Raw genomic sequence first — 19854 nt, 5'->3', positions numbered from 1 at the left:
GAGACATTGTATTGCCAATTTTCGCACATATTCTTTATCACGTGTAGTGTTGAACTTTGTATATAAATCTGTAGCATATTATTTTATAGTCTTGATCAATAGCCTAATAGTATTAATAAATTAAACATCATGCCGTAATAATAATTTTTGTTAACTGCTACACATATCAATTGTACTGATTCGTAAATTGATTATCGGCTTATGCAAATCTAAAGAGTGTAGATTATACTTCTAGATTCTGGATTTTATACTGTTGATTGCGTGAAATATACATGTATGTTCATGCACATGTATGTAGTAAGTTTTTAACGTTTAGAATGTCACGCATGTAGAATGTACCTGTGTATGATTGATTCTTGTTACGATGTTGTAGAGCTTTATTGCTTTCGAATTTTTAAACTCTGGGTAGAAGTGAGAAAATTACCATTTTAAGGAAAATGATAATTAAATTTTGTATGTACCCCTAATGTTAGTTTCACCCGAGTTTTGTTCCGTTATTATCGCATCATGAAAATAATAGGTGCGCGTGGCTAGATCAAAGCAATAGTAGGTCTTGATATTACGAGCTGAAATGAATGTTGTTCTCCCGATATTGTCTTGGATAATTATAGAATAAGAAATAAAAACTCTGGCAGATTGAATTTTAGTCAAAGAATGTTGTCAACTGACATGATAATCACGAAATTCTTATATCAACTTTGAATGATGAAGATTGTTTTAACAGACTGCCGAACCCGTGAATTGTGACAGATGGAAATTACCGGCCTCTTTAAGAAGTACATGTAAAAGTGTGATGAAATGTTTAAAGTGTAAATGATTATGTTAGTTACTAATGATTGATTTACTTATAGTTACATAAAGTGCTTCATTATTTGTTTTAGTGCATACGGTACACAGTTTTGTATATTCATTTGTATAGGGCTCATATATATGTACAATGTAAGCACAGGCAAATACACTGAACACGTACATTAAATTCTAGTCCTTTGAAATACATGTAAATGTTAACATCATAATTTATTTACTAATGCAAATGGTCAAATCCAATGAGAGAATATGTTTAATTCACTATGCATCAATAAAGTAGGCATATATTGGTTACTCATGTAAAGATAGAAAATATGCGATTCAATTATCCGGACGCTTCATTTATCCGGACAATTTTGCTGGGAACCAAAGTGTCCGGATTAACGAGGCTCCACTTTATATCACTACTTCCTAGCCCTAATAAATCTAATATGGTGAGATAAGCGAAGACCCTTAAGTTAACATAGATCTTGCAACACGACTTTAGACAATAGACATTTAATCTGCCTATTCATTTAACACTGCAAATATAACACAGTAGACGTTGCTTTCTTTCAAACCATGAGTAAATATCAATAACAACAAATTGTACGAATTTTTTAAGCCTTGTCTGGTTATCAAAAAATGATTGGTATTTTTCAAACAATTTACTTATTTCATCTTTGGGTGTTTCAGTAAAGTAACGCATTCCTCCTTTAACTGTGATAATGGATAATAGCTCAGAACCATGAATACTATGAACATACATGGTATCTGGTGAATTTTTATAAGCTCACCAGAGGTGAGTTCGTTTTTTTGATCATCAGTCATCAAAATTTGTCCTTTGTCTTACTTGTTTATCATTGCCAATGTAATCTTTTCACATTTTCAACTTCGATGCAACCACTTGGTCAATTTGTTTTTCTTTAAAAGCACCAAGGGTTTAATATGGATTGATGCAAACATTCTCACATAGTGTAGATGTAGGTTTGTTAAAATTATGACCCCTTTGGCCAGTGTGGGTAACAATTCAGTTTTAAAGTTTTACATTGGAATATACAGCATTAGGGACAATTACCTGTAGTAAAGTGCATCAGTATTCTGTAATTCAAAGATCATTTGAGCTTGTAACCAGTGCACTAGAGAATCACTTTAAACTTTGCATTGTGGATCCGATGTGTTTTTCTTTCTTTTATTTACACATGATAATCGTTTTAAACAGGGGCTCTTGTCATTAAACAACTACAGACTGCAATATGGTATGACATTGTCTATTACAAACAGATATAGTAATTAATTGATTATTCAATTATTTGACCACAGTTTACTTGAGGAATGGCTTGGTGGCAGTGAGCAACCCTCAGTATTAAATAGTTTGGGCAGCGAGCATCTCGTAACTCAATTTTTTATTCAGTCTCAGATACAGTGGAGCCTCGTTAATCCGGACACTTTGGTTCCCAGCAAAATCGTCCGGATAAATGAAGCGTCCGGATAATTGAATCGCATATTTTCTATCTTCAAATAAGTAACCAATATATGCCTACTTTATTGATGCATAGTGAATTAAGCACATTCTCTCATTGGATTTGACCATTTACATTAGTAAATAAATTATGATGATGTTAACATTTACATGTATTTCAAAGCACTAAAATTTACTGTATGTGTTCAGTGTATTTGCCTGTGCTTACATTGTACGTATATATAAGCCCTACGAATAGATATACAAAACTGTATACCGTATGCACTAAAACAAATAATGAAGCACTTTATGTAACTATAAGTAAATCAATCATTAGTAACTAACATAATCATTTACACTTCAAACATTTCATCACACTTTCACTTCTTAAAGAGGCCGGTAATTTCCATCTGTCACGATTCACGGGTTCGGCGGTCTGTTAAAACAATCTTCATCATTCAAAGTTGATATAAGAATTTCGTGATTATCATGTCAATTGACAACATTCTTTAACCAAAATTCAATCTGCCAGAGTTTATATTTCTTATTCTATAATTATCCAAGACAATATCGGGAGAACAAAATAATTTAAGCTTGCAATATCAAGACCTACTCCTGCTTTGATGCGTACCTATTAATTTCATGATGCGATATTAACGGAACAAAACTCGGGTGAAACTAACATTACGGGTACATACAAAATTTAATTGTCATTTTCTTTAAAATGGTAATTTTCTCACTTCTACCCAGAGAGTTAAAAAATTCGAATGCAATAAAGCTCTACAACATCATAACAAGAATCAATCGTACACAGGTACATTCTACATGCGCGACATTCTGAACGTTAAAAACTTACTACATATACATGTGCATGAAAATGCATGTATATTCCACACCAATCAACAGTATAAAATCCAGAATCTGGAAGTATAATCTACACTCTTTAGATTTGCATAAGCCGATAATCAATTTACGAATCAGTACAACTGATATGTGTAGCAGTTAAAAAAATATCATTACGGCAGGATGTTTAATCTATTAATACTATTAGGCTATTGATCAAGACTATAAAATAATAAGCTACAGACTTATTTACAAAATTCAACACTACACGCAATAAAGATCTTATGTGCGAAAATTGGCAATACAATGTCTGGATCGGCACGTGCTATCTAACTGACATATCACCACACACCACCTAATTAAAGGGTACCAATTAAAGGGAGGTGTTGACGGGGTACATGTAATCGCTTCAATTAGACAGTTTGGCTTGTTTTCTTTATAATTTACACCTTGCTAAAATTGTCCGACACAGACCTTCCCTAAACAAAATTACCGTCCGGATTAACCGTACAATTTTCAATGCATTATAACGTTTTGTAGTAAAAAGTGACCGTCCGGATCCGGAACGCGAATTTCCAGATTGATGATGCAAAATAATGTATAAAAATTCCGTTCCCTAGAAAAATCGTCCGGAAGGTATGGCGTCCGGATTACCGAGGCTCCACTGTATATCAAATTTTGTGGTAAAATTATTGGTCCAATTCACTTTGCTGAAGAGGCAATAAAACAACTAAACTCTGGAAAAATATTTTATTATCCATCTAGTGTATGGAGTTATCAGTAATTAAGATCAAGATCGAAGTTCAGAAAATGTATATATCAAAGAGAAACAACTCTTGTTAGAAAATAAATATTACGTTGACGGGCAATCTGATAAAAAAAAAATAATTGATCCAACTAATAAGAGGGTCAATGTGAAATTCCTAGAAAATTCTCTGAAAAAAATGGTTCCCTGACTTGCACGTAGATTGACTTTTATGCGAGATTGACCTTGACCTTGTGAGGCAGAGTAAATCACAAGAGGGTTTTAAGGATTTTTACTTTCAGTATCTCAAACTTGTGAGTCATTATCCCTGTATGAACTGATTATTGATTTTTGATTGTGGGCATTGTTGCCCATGGGCCTTTTATTAGCTCTTCTGAGCCAAAGGCTCAAAGAGCTAATGCTATGGCCATTTGTGCGGTGTGCGTAAACTTTTTAGGAAAAGGGCTATAACTCAAGAACCCCTTGGCCAATTTTTTTCAAATTTGTTACAGGGTATCATTGGCCCAAGGGCTTTCATACATACTAAATAGAGGGATGTGACCCTTTAACAAGGGGAGATAATCAGGAAAATACAAACAAAAGTAGTGGTTGCTAAAAAATCTTCTCAAGAACCACAGGGCAGATTATCACCAAACTTACACATAAGGATGAGGATATGTTGTAGATTAAAAATTGTTCAAGGCATTACCCTGGGGCAAAGGGCGTGGTCTCAAGGTCACTTCAAAGTTGACCTAAATTTAAAAATTTTTTAAATTCCTTAAATCTTAGATATTTTAGTCATTATAAGGACTAGGATCATCAAATTTTGACAGTTGATGCATCTTAGGACCTTGTGTCAAGTTGTCTCAAAAGTAGGTCACGGTGACCTACTTTTTGAATTTTGCAGGTATTTATTTTAAAATTAATTTTGATGCATATCTTGGACACTTTGAAGCCTATGATCATCAAAACTTGTCAGTTGGTGGATCATGGGACCTCGAAATGCGTCAACTGAAAAATAGGTCACCGTGACCTACTTTCTGAATTTTATGGCTTATCATTTATAGATATATTTTAAGTTGTTATTTCAAATACCGAGAGGTTTAGAATCATCAAATCTTGTAAGTTGATGCATCTTGAGGCCTTGAAACATATTTATAAAAAAAGTAGGTCACAGTGACCTACTTTTTGAATTTTGCAGATATTCAAATTTCACATTTTCAATTTTAGATGCATATTTTGGGAACTGTAAAACCTAGGATCATCAAACTTTGTCAATTGATGCGTCTTCAGTCTTCGGTTTGTGTCGACCAAAAAGTAGGTCACCGTGACCTACTTTTGGTATTTGAAAGCTAAATTACTATATTTCAGACACTATTTGACCTACAATCATCAAACTTTGCCAGTTGATGCATCTTGAGTCTTCGGAGTGTATCGACCAAAAAGTAGGTCACTGTGACCTACTTTTGGAATTTGACAGTTATATTTATATATTTCAGTCACTAATTGACCTACAATCATCAAACTTTGACAGTTGATGCATCTTGAGTCAATGGAGTGTGTCGACCAAAAAGTAGGTCACCTTGACCTACTTTTGGAATTTGACAGCTATATTTATATATTTCAAATACTATTTGACCTACAGTCATCAATCTTTGTCAGTTGATGGGTCTTGCATGTTCGAAGGGTTTCGACCAAAAAGTAGGTCAACTTGACCTACTTTTGGAATTGGACACCTACATTTATATATTTCAGATACTATTTGACCTACAGTCATCAAACTTTGTCAGTTGATGCGTCTTGCATGTTCAAAGGGTGTTGACCAAAAAGTAGGTCACCTTGACCTACTTTTGGAATTGGACGGCTATATTTATATAATTCAGATACTATTTGACCTACAGTCATCAAACTTTGTCAGTTGTTGGGTCTTGCATGTTTGAAGGGTGTTGACGAAAAAGTAGGTCACCTTGACCTACTTTTGGAATTTGACGGCTATATTTATATATTTCAGATACTATTTGACCTACAGTCATCAAACTTTGTCAGTTGATGGGTCTTGCATGTTCGGAGTTCACTGACCAAAAAGTAGGTCACCATGACCTACGATTGGAATTTGACAGCTATATTTCAATATTCAGATACTAATTGGCTTAAAATCATCAAACTTTGTCAGTTGATATTTCTTGGGTTCTCAAAATGTGTAAACCAAAAAGTAGGTCACATTGACCTACTTTTTTTTGAATTCTTAGGATTTAACTAAAGATTTAGAATACTAAGAGGCTAAGAATAGAAATGGTGGGGATGTACAATTTATCAGAAGAGCGATTCTAGGCCCTTGGGCCTCTTGTTTCATACACTATTGTTATTGCTAAATAATTTCTTTTGCAGCTGTTTGCAATCATCGTGTTTGGATGTATATTAGGTGAAGGCTGGATTAGCGACAAGTGTCTAATGAACAATGATGCTAATGCGTGTGGGTACGGAACAGGGATCGGAATCATTGCCTTCCTGCTCTGCCTAGGGTTCTTGGTTCTTGATGCTATGTTTGAAAATATCAGCAGCGTGCAGTATCGGAAATATGTTGTCCTGGCTGATATGGGCATTTCTGGTATGTATTGTACCTAGAAAAGATATGAATGTCCGTACTAAAGGTAAAACGATTGCATGTGTAAATAACAATGTTCCGTTGAAATCCTCTTAATCATTATTTACGAAATGAGTAAACGTGTACACGAAGGGTACTACATGTGTATAAATGTCAATTACAGTTGTTTTACCTTTAATATTGAGTTGAATGAATCAATCTTTTATTAATATGAATACAACTCAAATACGTTTTATCCTTTTTCATTCACAACATGCATAAAGTAAAACAAAACTGGCATTATCCTGTTATTTACTTCGCGAATCACATAAGCTTGACGTTGTTGACGTTAACCTCAATTTCATCTCTGTACATGTTTATCACAATCCTAAACATTTTATAGGGATTGTGGCCCTCTTTTACTTCTGATATACTTAATGTTATACTTAATGTACCTCACTTGTTATATTACTTTTACATTTTATATCTATCTTAAGTACTTGCCTTTATTCCGTAAATGTAAATATATATACACAATATGGGGAAACAGCAATGTTATTCGTAAATAATTTGTAAAGCTTGGTATTAGGTAAACCCGTCATCATATAACGTTTTTATATTAAATTCGCCTAAATGCTTGATATGAATATACGGAATAAAGTAATATTGACTAATATCAAGGATTTATTCTGTTAAAGTTATTCAATACAATTAAACATGGATGTACTTAATATCATGTAGAAGTAAAACAACCACATTTCCTCTGGTTTTTTCTTGTTTATTTTTTTTTTTTGAAAATCGTCCAAATGCATGAGAATCGACAGAATTACTTCCCCTCTCTGTGATGTCATCAGAGACACTCAACATCAGAAAATGCTAGAGCAAAGTAGTAATACTGTTAAAACTGTTATTGCTTATTTAGTAAAATGGCACATTCTAGCCACAGTGATGGTGATATTGAGCAATAAATATAAAACCCTCTATGTATTATACACAAAGTATACACCTCATAAAAGCAATTTTTTTTTTATCTTGTTCAGCCTTAAAGGGATATACCATGCAAGTTTTGTTATAAAGAAATAACTTTGAAATTTCATTTTTTACTTCTGGTGTCTAGCGATTCTTCAGTTTGTTCGTCTGATTTGTCCGAAGATTAGAGAATGAAAGTAACACAGCTAGCTGCCCATACTTCATTGGTGATTGTAGATAACTGATATTTTTACTCAGATGGCTTTCAATATTGCATATATTAGAATGTGTTATCAGTTTTAATGTTTATTCATCAGACGTAAAGTTCATTAGAACAGGCACAGGAGTTCCAAACAAATCTGTTACTCAGATGTAATCATAACTCTAATAGATTTACGGACGCTTGCTACAAACAAATCAAACTTATAGATCTGTTTTCAAATATTTGAAATAATTTCTGTACAAAATATGGATAAATATGCAAAACATGTAAAAACAGCAACATCACAAACTGAATTAAGTCAAGCTGATTAAATTATTGGGGTTTGCTGGGTATTTGTTTTCAGAGCTTTCCTGTATAGAGACACTCTGTAATCACTTGAACACTTTTCAATAATTGATTAAAAATTTGCTCTAAGTGCATCATGTTGGTAAATAAGTACTTTACAGTAAAGAAACTTTCAACATGCCCAAATTTTGTCAAAAACTGTAAAAATTGGAACTCTTCCAAAGGAGATAGAGAAAGTGTCTTTAAACTAGGAAATTACCTTGCGTATTAGAAAGAATTTCTCCTCGCAGTATTATGGTTAATTTGATACCAGAGTAAGGTTTGTGATATTTGTATGTGTCACATTTTACTTCTCAGGTCAATGGTGTGAAAAAAAGGTAGTTCAGAGATTTTTATTTATTCATATACAGTGAAACTTGTCTAATCTGACATGCACAGGGAGACAATTTTTTTGTGTTGGAATACACAGTGTGTCGGAAAAAACTGTAAAAAGCAATGAAACTGAGACTCGAGACTGAGTCAGAACGCCCAATGAAACGGATTGTACAGGTGACAGGTTAGGCAGTTTTCACTGAATTGACATTTCAAAGGCTTTATTGGAAATGTAAAATTGATATAGAAGTTTGATTTTGAAAGCATTGTTTTGGTTGGTTAGATGTTGCCAATTTTGATGTGAGCTAGAAAAGGGATGGTAAGCATCCTAACAGAGAGATCATAGCATCAATCAGCAAACCCTCTGAATACATCACTATCAAAGATACCCATTCATTGATTGGGGTTGGAGCAGGGAACTTCACTGTTCTTCTACAACGTTTCAATGTTCCACTTATTGACAAGGATGTAAGGCAGCAAAAACAATTTTCCAGAAGCTCAGAGGATACTCTTATTTCTGAGGGAAAATCAATAGCTAGTCACACAGTCTTTAGATCAATGTTCCTGCTCTTTACAGTAACACTCAATGTCCACTGAACAGAGCTTAAGATATGGATTAGGGTTGTGCTTTATACATGTATCTATAGTAGGCAAATGATATGGTAAACCAATGATGAAATAAACAGAAAATAAAGCTATTCATTAGTTGGTTTTTAGAGATCATGCTTATTGAGCATTTTTTCATCCTTAGAAAACTGTTTGTCGAAATATTTGTGTACTGGATTTTTTTGTAGTTTACGGCCAGTCATGATGTGTTACTTTTGTTTGTGGTTACTGCCAGTCATGATGTAGTGTTACTTTTGTTTGTGGTTACTGCCAGTCATGATGTGTTACTTTTGTTTGTGGTTACTGCCAGTCATGATGTAGTGTTACTTTTGTTTGTGGTTACTGCCAGTCATGATGTAGTGTTACTTTTGTTTGTGGTTACTGCCAGTCATGATGTGTTACTTTTGTTTGTGGTTACTGCCAGTCATGATGTAGTGTTACTTTTGTTTGTGGTTACTGCCAGTCATGATGTAGTGTTACGTTTGTTTGTGGTTACTGTCAGTCATGATGTAGTGTTACTTTTGTTTGTGGTTACTGCCAGTCATGATGTAGTGTTACGTTTGCTTGATCAAGACATTCCACATTTTTAATTGCTCATCTCCACTGACGGACACCACATACTAAACTGTGGCAGTGGCACGACTACAGTTAACCGTTGCTGCACATGTAAATTCAACTTCAATCATTAGGCCAAATAAAATGATATGTGTGGTTCCGGTTACACTCCCTTGAAAATTAGGGTAGATAGGGATTTTATTTTATTTTCTTAATTTATTTTTTATGCCCCCGAGATTGAAGATCGTGGGGCATATTATTTTTGTCCTGTCTGTCATTCTGTCTGAAACTTTAACCTTGCTAATAACTTTTGAACAGTAAGTACATGAGTATTCCTTGTGACAAAACCTTTCTGTGGGTACCAACATTTTTGACCCTGTGACCTTGACCTTGGAGTTTGACCTACTTTTTGAAAACTTTAACCTTGCTAATAACTTTTGAACAGTAAGAGATAGAGCTTTGATAATTCACATGAGTATTCCTTGTGACAAGACCTTTCCTTGGGTACCAACATTTTTGACCCTGTGACCTTGACCTTGGAGTTTGACCTACTTTTTGAAAACTTTAACCTTGCAAATAACTTTTGAACAGTAAGAGATAGAGCTTTGGTATTTCACATGAGTATTCCTTGTGACAAGACCTTTCCGTGGGTACCAACATTATTGACCCTGTGACCTTGACCTTGGAGTTTAATCTACTTTTTGAAAATTTTAACTTTGCTTATAACTTTTTAACAGTAAGTGATAGAACTTTGGTATTTCACATGAGTATACCTTGTGACAAGACCTTTCTGTTGGTACTAAACTTTTTGACCTTGACATTTGACCTACTTTTTTTTTTTTTTTTTTACATAGGTCATAACTTCTAAATGGTAAATATTAGAGCTTTCATATTGTACATGAGCAGTTCTTGTGACAAGATCTTTCTACTGGTACCAAGATATTTGTCCTTTTGACCTTGGCCATCTTCGGAATTGGCCATTATGGGTGGCATTTGTGTTTCACAAACACATCTTGTTTAATGATAGATTTTAGATGGAAACACAACTTTCTTTTACTTTCACTTATATAGATATGGTGTGATATATACCTATCAAAATGGTAGGGATCACCCTAGTTTTGACAAGTCTTATATATATAGATATATATTTCAAATAAATGAATAAGTACAGAAAGAAAAAAAACCGGTGCATTTGCCAAAATCATGTTTTTGAACACGAAAACTGAGGAAATGATATTTCAAGTAAATTCAACCAGAGTACCAAGCCTAGCTTCCAAGTTTTTAAATTTATCCAACTTTTTTTTAAAATAAGGAGGATGATTGCTCAGTATATTCAAACAACCTGAAATTTATGTAAGCACTCTTTAGTTCTAAGTCACTTTCTGTCTAATGTTAGATGGCCTGTTGTAAGTGTTTACAGATTAGCATTTTAGCGGTATCTATATATTGGCTATGAATGAAGCTTCACCTGAAGGAAAATGGGTCAACAACCTATATGCATAGTGGTGTATATTATGCACCCCTTCTCATAAAAGAAAATCTTGAAAAAAGTGTGCATTATATTCGACAAAATATGGTAACTGATTTTGGAAATAGTAAATAAAAAAGTTTGGGTCAGGGCTAAAAACTAGGGACGGTCGGGTAACTGGAACCACACATATTTTTTTATTTGGCCTTACACAATACAAGTGAATACAGACTTTTAAGTGCCAAGAGCAATCAAAAGTAATAGCACAAAACTATTGAAGCCAAGATAAATTGGTTTTGAGAAATGATGACAGTGATATATTTTGAATTGTGGATTTGCAGGCCTGTGGACTTTCCTATGGTTTGTGGGATTCTGCTACATGACAGATGCGTGGAGAAAAACCGATCAAGTTCCTCCGCATGGCTATGGGAGAAACAACATCCAGGCTGCCATAGCTTTCTCATTCTTCTCAATTATAACATGGGTATGTACAAATATATTAACATGTGTATGTACAGTTATAAAGTGTATGTAGAGTTGTGTATGTACAGTTATAACATTTGTATGTACAGTTATAACGTGTATGTACAGTTACAACATGTGTATGTACAGTTATAACATGTGTATGTACAGTTATGTGTATGTACAGTTATAACATGTGTATGTACAGTTATGTGTATGTACAGTTATAACATGTGTATGTACAGTTATAATGTGTGTATGTACAGTTATAACATGTGTATGTATAGTTATGTGTATGTACAGTTATAATGTGTGTATGTACAGTTATAACATATGTATGTACAGTTATGTGTATGTACAGTTATAATGTGTGTGTACAGTTATAATGTGTGTATGTACAGTTATAACATGTGTATGTACAGTTATGTGTATGTACAGTTATAGCATGTGTATGTACAGTTATAACATGTGTATGTACAGTTATGTGTATGTACAGTTATAACATTTGTATGTACAGTTATAACATTTGTATGTACAGTTATGTCTATGTACAGTTATGTGTATGTACAGTTATAACATGTGTATGTACAGTTATAACATGTGTATGTACAGTTATGTGTATGTACAGTTATAATGTGTGTATGTACAGTTATGTGTATGTACAGTTATAATGTGTGTATGTACAGTTATAACATGTGTATGTACAGTTACAACATGTGTATGTACAGTTATGTGTATGTACAGTTATAACATGTGTATGTACAGTTATGTGTATGTACAGTTATGTGTATGTACAGTTATAACATGTATGTACCTCGGGTAGCATTCAATCTGTGTCTTTATATGCTTCTAATCTTATATGAGGTCATCAACTACAGCAGAAAAATTGCTGTTATAATGATATGATTTGCCAGTACAACCTATCAATTCATTGAGTCAAATGCTCTCCATGTAGTTGTTACTACCCATTTTATATTTAAAAGGGGAATTTTTGAGAATGTAGTCATGAGCTTCCAGGGGATGGGAATGGGGGACATCCATGGAATATAATATCCACAGATTATAACAGCCATATAAAGTGATTGATTACTCATTTTATCTATATTGTAAGTCTGACAATTGTAGAAAATGACATAGAATATCAAAAAAATGATTGTTGTTGAACATTCTTATACAATTTTGTGAAGTTTCTACAAATGAAGGGGATTTTTTTATCTGTGGAAGGGGAAATATCCGTTTGTTGCCAAGGGGGAAAGGTACCTTTTACCGGTAGTAAAAACAACCTAGATAAATCCCGGCTGTCTGACGTGTTTCTTGCCAATCGTTAGGCCATTCTTGGCACACTGATTTTGATTATTGATTACTTCATTTACCTGATCAAAATATAGGGCTATATAGCAGGTGTGACCAGTTGACAGGGGATGCTTACTCCTCCTAGCAACCTGATCCTACCTTTGGTATATCTAAGGGTCATTTATGACATGAAAATGCATGGCACAGGTGATGTGAATAACAGTCATTGAGTACAAATGTCCAGATGCCATTTGAAGTTGGCATGTGACACTTAGTAGGCATTTAGGGGGAGACATATTGTTTTTGTACTTTCTGTCTATCCATCCGTCTGTCACAAAATCTTGTGAACCCTTCTCCTTCTTTATGGCTTATTAGATAGACTTGAAACTTTGTGCAATGCTTCATTGCTATTTGTAGATGTGCATGTCGTTGGGACAGGAGGATCCGATTTTTTTTTTTTTTTTTTTTTTTATTTCACTCAATCGACATGCATTTGCACAAAAGTAGATACAAAAGAATATGAATATATTTAAGCGTACATATATATATTATAATGTTCATTTTCTTTTTATGAGAGAGAGAGAGAAAAGAGAGAGAGAGAGAGATAGAGAGAGAGAGAGAGAGAGAGAGAGAGAGAGAGAGAGAGAGGAGGGAGTCAGTTGACTAATGGAGACCATTTTTCCCAGTCCATTTAAATTTATCTAATTCATTTCTTTCCTTATAACTATCCAGGTTGATTTGATACAATTGTTTCCAATCATTTATAAGGGCTTTAAGTGTTGGCTGATTTTTTTGACATCTATTCCTATATATATATTTTTTTGATTATTATAAGTAATGCATTGTATGACCTGAAATGTTTTTGTTTTGTATCACCAAATATAAAAGTTTTGGTTTATTTAAGTTCTTTTATGAAAGCATTCTTTGGGTTTGGTAAGGCAATGAATAAATGATTTAGTTGTGAAATTAGGAGTGATTTCACTAGAGTTATTTTCCCAATTGGAGTCAACTTTCGTTTACTCCACTGGTCAATAATTGACTTAATCTTCACAAGTTTTTTGTCATAGTTCAATTTCAAAATTTTATTTAAATCCACATCATAATGGATTCCTAGTAGTTTAAATCGAGTTGTCCATTTGAAATTCATATCAGAACATAATCTTTCATCTGAATATTTTTTACTTCCTATCCATACAATCTGAGTTTTATCTCGGTTTATTTTGAGACCAGATAATTTATTTTCCTAAAAGTTGTAGTGGATCTAAGAGGGGTGGAGGATGTTAAACACTTCTCCTATATGACTTATGTGATAGATTTTTGAAACTTTATACATTTGTACACAGTGTTTGAAATTAGCGTTGGTCCGTCGGCCCTGAGCCGACATAAACATCGAAGGACTCACGAATAGAACGATTGAATGGGTCCTCATAAATTTGGGCCGACGCGGTTGCTGGGAATAAAACTTTACAACGTGTATTGGTTTATGCAGTTAGATTACCTAGTTTATATCTATCCAGCATTTTGATTGGATTTGTTGAAATAAATGAACCAATGAGCATCTTTAAAAGAAATTACGTAAGAGGTTGGTAAAGCTAGTTAATTGTATCATGATAGAATCAATCGTGCTTTTCATACATATCTAAACGGTATTTTAAATTTTCATACATATCTAAACTGTATCTTAAATTAAAATCTAAATAAATTTTAAACAATTCATGACCATTTAAAACTCTGTTATGTCACTTATAATGTTTGACTGTTTCATACTGTAAATGCTTGTGAGTTGTGACAGACACCCTTTGTAAAATGAACTTATTTTACTCAATCTGGTAGGGAAAACAATGTGACGTTTTTTGAATGCTAGTTTAATTTTTGGGCCTACATTGCCTTGGGAGGACTCATGTAGACCCTTTTGCTGTGGGTCCTTTGGTTTCATTGGAAATAATTTTGAATTTTGAACACTGTATGTACCATGCTTCATTGCCATTTGTAGATGTGCATATTGTCGGGAAAGGAGGATCCAATTATTTTCCTAAAAGTTGTAGTGGATCTAAGAGGGGTGGAGGATGTAAAATAGCTTGTGAATACTTCTCCTATATGACTTATCAGATAGATTTGAAACTTTGTACATTGTTTCATTGCGGGTGTAAAATAGTTTGTGAACACTTCTCATATGGGGCTTATCAGAGTTGATAATGTCTGTGTTCCTGCTCATGCTTTCTTCTCAATACTATGCAGTATATCAAGGGGAGGAGGTTTCATTTGGAGCACTTTCGATTTGGGATGCTGGGGAGACATTTGTTTTTCTTACAACAATCTCTAGTTTTAGTTGTTCCATTAAAGAACACTGCATGATCTGTCACTTCCATCCTCAGTGTGTACTCAATTGATATGTTGAATTCTGTTTATTTATTTCATCCGAACCATGAAATGGTACATGAATTCTGGCATTTGTCTCTTCACCCCCCCCCCCCCCCCCCCCCCCCACTCCCTCCCTATCAACCTTGAGCACTTCAGAGATAGTCATTGTCTTACATTGACCATCGTCGGAACACACAACTTTTCTGTCTGTCACACTACTGAAGTGTAATGGACATACCAGAGGTGGTATTAAGTGTTAAGGAGGAGTAAGCACGATGTCAAGAAGTAGTTATGGCAGTCAAATTTTTACACTGTCTAAAACCTATGATTGCTTCCATCCATTTACTGTAGGCACAATCAACCATATTCAGGCTTTAATGAGTCTCTAAAACTATCTTTTACACCACCGATTTCCTTGTTAATTAAACTGAGTATACTAAATAACTCCAGATTAGTTACTATTTGATTTATGTAACTATTTTGGAAAACAAGACATGGTAATTCTTTGTATTGATTGATGAAAATTTTGTTTACTTTGATATAGGGAGGCATCACCTTCTTTGCTGTGCGCAGGTATCGTGAAGGGTTTGGAGAAGCTTTCGCGCAGAGGAGCAGTTACGATGACCAAACCCAGTCTTCTCCATACTCCTCCTTCCCTGGTAGTGAGACGGGAGATCCTTATCAACAGCCCCCCTTCACCTCCCAGAAGGAGACCCCAGATTTCCAGCAGCCCACATACTGAGGTAGAAAGAGAGATTATCTGATGTCTGGACAAATGTGTATCCAAAACCTGATAGGTTAGGTTAGGTTAGAAGTGTCACTCGCATGTCTGTAGGAGTAGGTATTTATTACTGCTTTTTATGTAAGAACTGATTATAACTCCGAGTTTGTATGGGTGTTAGTATTATGTCAGGATTTACATGTTATTGTGAATTGCAGTGTGTTGAAATTGTCATATGAACTTTGTTTTGCGTAGATGAAATGTAATTTTTATTTGTTTTCTGGATCTCACACAAAGCTCATTGAATGATTTTAAAAGGTCATTTATTAATTTTTTTTCTACATATCATGGTATTAATGAAAAGAATTATATGTACTGTCAAGAGATGTAAAAAATATTCATGAATAAATACCACATAATAAAGAATTGAAAAGGTGTAAAATTTATCTATAGGGAACCTTTTTTCTGTAATTGTTGGTGTGGAAAAAGCGCTTAGATATTCTATGTATAGTATTGTTTAATATATGTTATACATGTGAAAAGCACCCAGAAATCCTTTGTTTAATGCGATTAACATATGTGATATTGTTGAATTTCATAGTACTGTACATTCCATTATATTTGCTATTATGATTTTTCACAGGGTACACATCAGAATGATGTGATTGAAATGCATTCAAGATGAAGAGAAAATTTTAAAATCAGAACTCTCTTCTCCATCTTAGATTTACATGGCCATTGATTCTCCTATACTATATACTGGGGAAATTCTCATCTATATCCGATGCAGGCTAAATTAAAGCTGTGCCTCGCCACCCTTTTTAAAAGTATCCAGCATTGTGCAAATTTACACAAAGAATTGTGATTGATAGTATTGTTTTGCCATCTACATTGCACCTTCTGGTTAAATTTTAAAAGTTGATTTTTAAATGAGTTTTTATGACAATATAGATATTTATGTGCATTTTCATTTGAAAAAAAAAAGAAATAACTCTATAATTTGGGTTAAAATCACGTACATGTATTTCGCTAGAGAAATCAATATTTTTAAAACATTTTTTTTTTTGAATTTCAATATATTCAGAGAAGACTGTATACAGTATTGAGAAGGAATGTGGGAATGATGTGGGATTTTAATTTTGAAGATCTTCCATGGAATACCTTTATGTTGAAAAGGCATTGTAAATGTAAATGGAAGAAAGAATCGTAAATGGAATAACTGGAAACCTCTGTTAGACAGCATTGTATGTTGAAAGAGTTATCTTTCTTTGGAGAATTAGTCTGAATCTCGTGGTCTAAAATCAGAACTACTATTGGTCTGTTGATAGGGATTTTATAAAGAAGAGACACTAGAATTTGTCAGTATTATTCTATAGTAAACAGACACAAACTAAATGAAAATAACAACAGTATCTGTTATCCTATAGTAAACAGACACAAACTAACTGAAAATAAGAACGGTATCCATTATCCTCCAGAAAAAGTTGCTAGTAAGCTTAATTTTTAATGAGGATTTAAGATGGCTCACTACACCCTGAAATGGTTTCTCAAATCAGTACGAATTGATTTAATCAGAAAAGATTTGATGTTATATGATAAGTATACATGTCAAAAAGGTAGAAAATATGCAAATTTGGATAAAACCATGATTTTCAAAAATTATTTCAACAAATGAACAAAAGACTCTGGCGGATTTGAACTCAAGATCTGCGGTTCACCTGCCCAATTATATAACCACTGAGCTACGATGATAGACAAACAAATCAATCTATACAAATAATTTCACAGCGTTCAAATTGCCATCTTGTGACGTAATGTAATAAAGAGTATAAGCTTTAGTGTAGTAAGCTACCTTAATTTTGGCTTCATTAGCGAGAGTGATGAGATTAATAAAATTGAATATCACTAACAATTTATTATATATATGAGGTAATAGTTACCTTTCCTTGAATTATAAAATTTCTTAAATTAGCTCTCGCTAAATTTATATGCCCATTTTTATAGAAAAATCGCTAAATTTGTGTTGCGCTAAAAATTACAGATGACAGAATCATATTTCAGGCAATTTTTGTTTGGAGTGAAGTATATTCATGATTTGTAATGGAATAGGATATTTGTAGTCGTATAGCATGTAATTATTTACAGTAACATATTCATTAAAAATGCAAATAATTTTCTTTAGCATTAAAAGTTGAGAAATCATAAATCATTTTAACCATGTTTCTAGTTTTATGCTGCGATTTGAATAACCAGCAGGTTTTTTTTTTATCATTCACTTCCCTAAGCTGGAGCACCATATTAAACTTGCAATGTGTTCTTACTTATGCTGATACAATACTTGTAGGTGACATTGTATGAAGTTCCATCAAATATCATAACAGATTCTTTAGCTATACAGTAAAGCAGCACTCTGCTATAAGCACGTTTACGGTACATGCTATAAGCACGTTTACGATACATGCTATAATCACGTTTACGGTACATGCTATAAGCACGTTTTACGGTATATGTATACAGTTTCTGCTGTGTAAATCAAGCTGAATGCTGAATAAATGAATAGGCAAATGTTGAACATAAATTGGAAAATGGATGTACCTTAGATTACTAAAATGGTGAATGACATTGGAAGATGGTTTACAGTTTTGTGAAAGTTTATGAGAATTACCACCATTTACTGGTATGGAGACAAACCTTAACAAACATTGCAATGACTCACTTTTGTAGACTAATAGATAGTTATTTAATTTAAACTAATATAATTTTGCACGTGTGTGTGTGTGTGTGTGTGTGTGTGTGTGAGTCATATTTTGTGTAATGGCTGTTTTTCTTTTGAGTACTTTTTTATGTAGAAAACTCTATCATTCCAGTGTTTTTAATCTTTCTGTTTTTCTCTCCTTGGTTGTGGTTATTGATATATGTATATATGGATCGTTATGTACATCTGATTTAACATAGAGCAATTGCAAGAGTCAGTTGTGTGCAGAATCTAAAGGGAGAGAAGTCAATAAGACCGGGCTACAAATGTACATAATAAAAATTTTTGTGAAGTTTCATATCCCATAGTGCAAACTCTTCTATTAGAAGAAAGAGCCATATTAACAATGTGTGTAATTTCTTTTTGAAAAAAGTACCATTACATGGGTATACAAGGTTTTTGTTTACTGCAGAGTTTTTAAAATAAATATTAAACTAATATTCAAAATGCAGACACCAACACTTAGAAGGATGCACAGATTTATTAGTTATACTTTATTACTTTTTCTAAGCAATCAAAATTTTGTGCATTTTTCATCCTTAGAATGTTGAAGCAATCTTCAATTTTGGGGATCAGATGGACATTTTGAAGTGCATCTGTAATGTTCATATGTGTTTTATCATACAGTGTATTACAAAAATATTATTAAAAATTCAGATTCAGATGTCAATGAAATTTTTGTTAATATGGTTGATAATAAGTTGAGACTGACAGCTGAAACAGAACAACAGCACCTGGCGCTTGTACTTTTATATCAAGATCTGAACATCACAGCTTAAATTTGTTAGATGCAAATGACACTTCTATAGTATTGAATACGTGAACAGTTTCGTTGCTGAACATTAAACTATTACCTGTATTTTGGAGTGATAGGAAGAATTATGTACCGACTTTGTTTCCATAGTGATTGTTACAGGAGCTTTAATTTATATCACATGGAAATCCATGCATAACACTGTTGTAAGTTTAGATAAAGTGTTTAAATATTTAGTGAGATATGATATGGTACAAAGCCACTTTCTTTTATTATCATGAAAATAATAAAAATGTTAAAACATATTCTTTGTCTCAAGTTTTATTATTAGGTCACCTGAATTCATTCAGGTGACCTATTGCTATCTGTTTTTGTCCGTCGTCGTGCGTTAACATTTGAACATTTTCAGCTTCTTCTCTGAAACCCCTGAACCAATTTCAACCAATTTTGGCATATAGCATCTGTGGGTGGAGGGGAACAAAAATTGTGAAATTCGTGGTCCCTGCCCCCCTGGGGCCTGAGGGGTGGGGCAAAAACCATCAAAATGAGTGTAATTTTAAAAAATCTTCTTCTTTACTCCTGGACATCAAGAAGCCAAACTGTGGGCATA

At 33.5% G+C, this 19854-nt stretch overlaps 1 protein-coding gene across 1 annotated transcript in view; it reads left to right on the top strand.

Moving 5' to 3' along the window:
- LOC125670093 (synaptogyrin-3-like) overlaps nucleotides 1-19549 on the top strand; it is a 20993-nt gene extending 1444 nt beyond the window's left edge. Inside the window, exons 2-4 of the mRNA XM_048905053.2 lie at nucleotides 6225-6444; nucleotides 11240-11382; nucleotides 15559-19549. Coding sequence (XP_048761010.1) covers nucleotides 6225-6444; nucleotides 11240-11382; nucleotides 15559-15756 — 561 coding nt within the window. The 3' untranslated portion in view covers nucleotides 15757-19549. The remainder of the gene's footprint in view (nucleotides 1-6224; nucleotides 6445-11239; nucleotides 11383-15558) is intronic.
- The last annotated feature ends 305 nt before the right edge of the window (nucleotides 19550-19854 follow it).

The sequence above is a fragment of the Ostrea edulis genome, chromosome 4 (assembly GCF_947568905.1).
Source record: "Ostrea edulis chromosome 4, xbOstEdul1.1, whole genome shotgun sequence".
Taxonomy (NCBI): Eukaryota; Metazoa; Mollusca; class Bivalvia; order Ostreida; family Ostreidae; genus Ostrea; species Ostrea edulis.
This window is presented reverse-complemented; position numbering and strand designations above follow the sequence as displayed.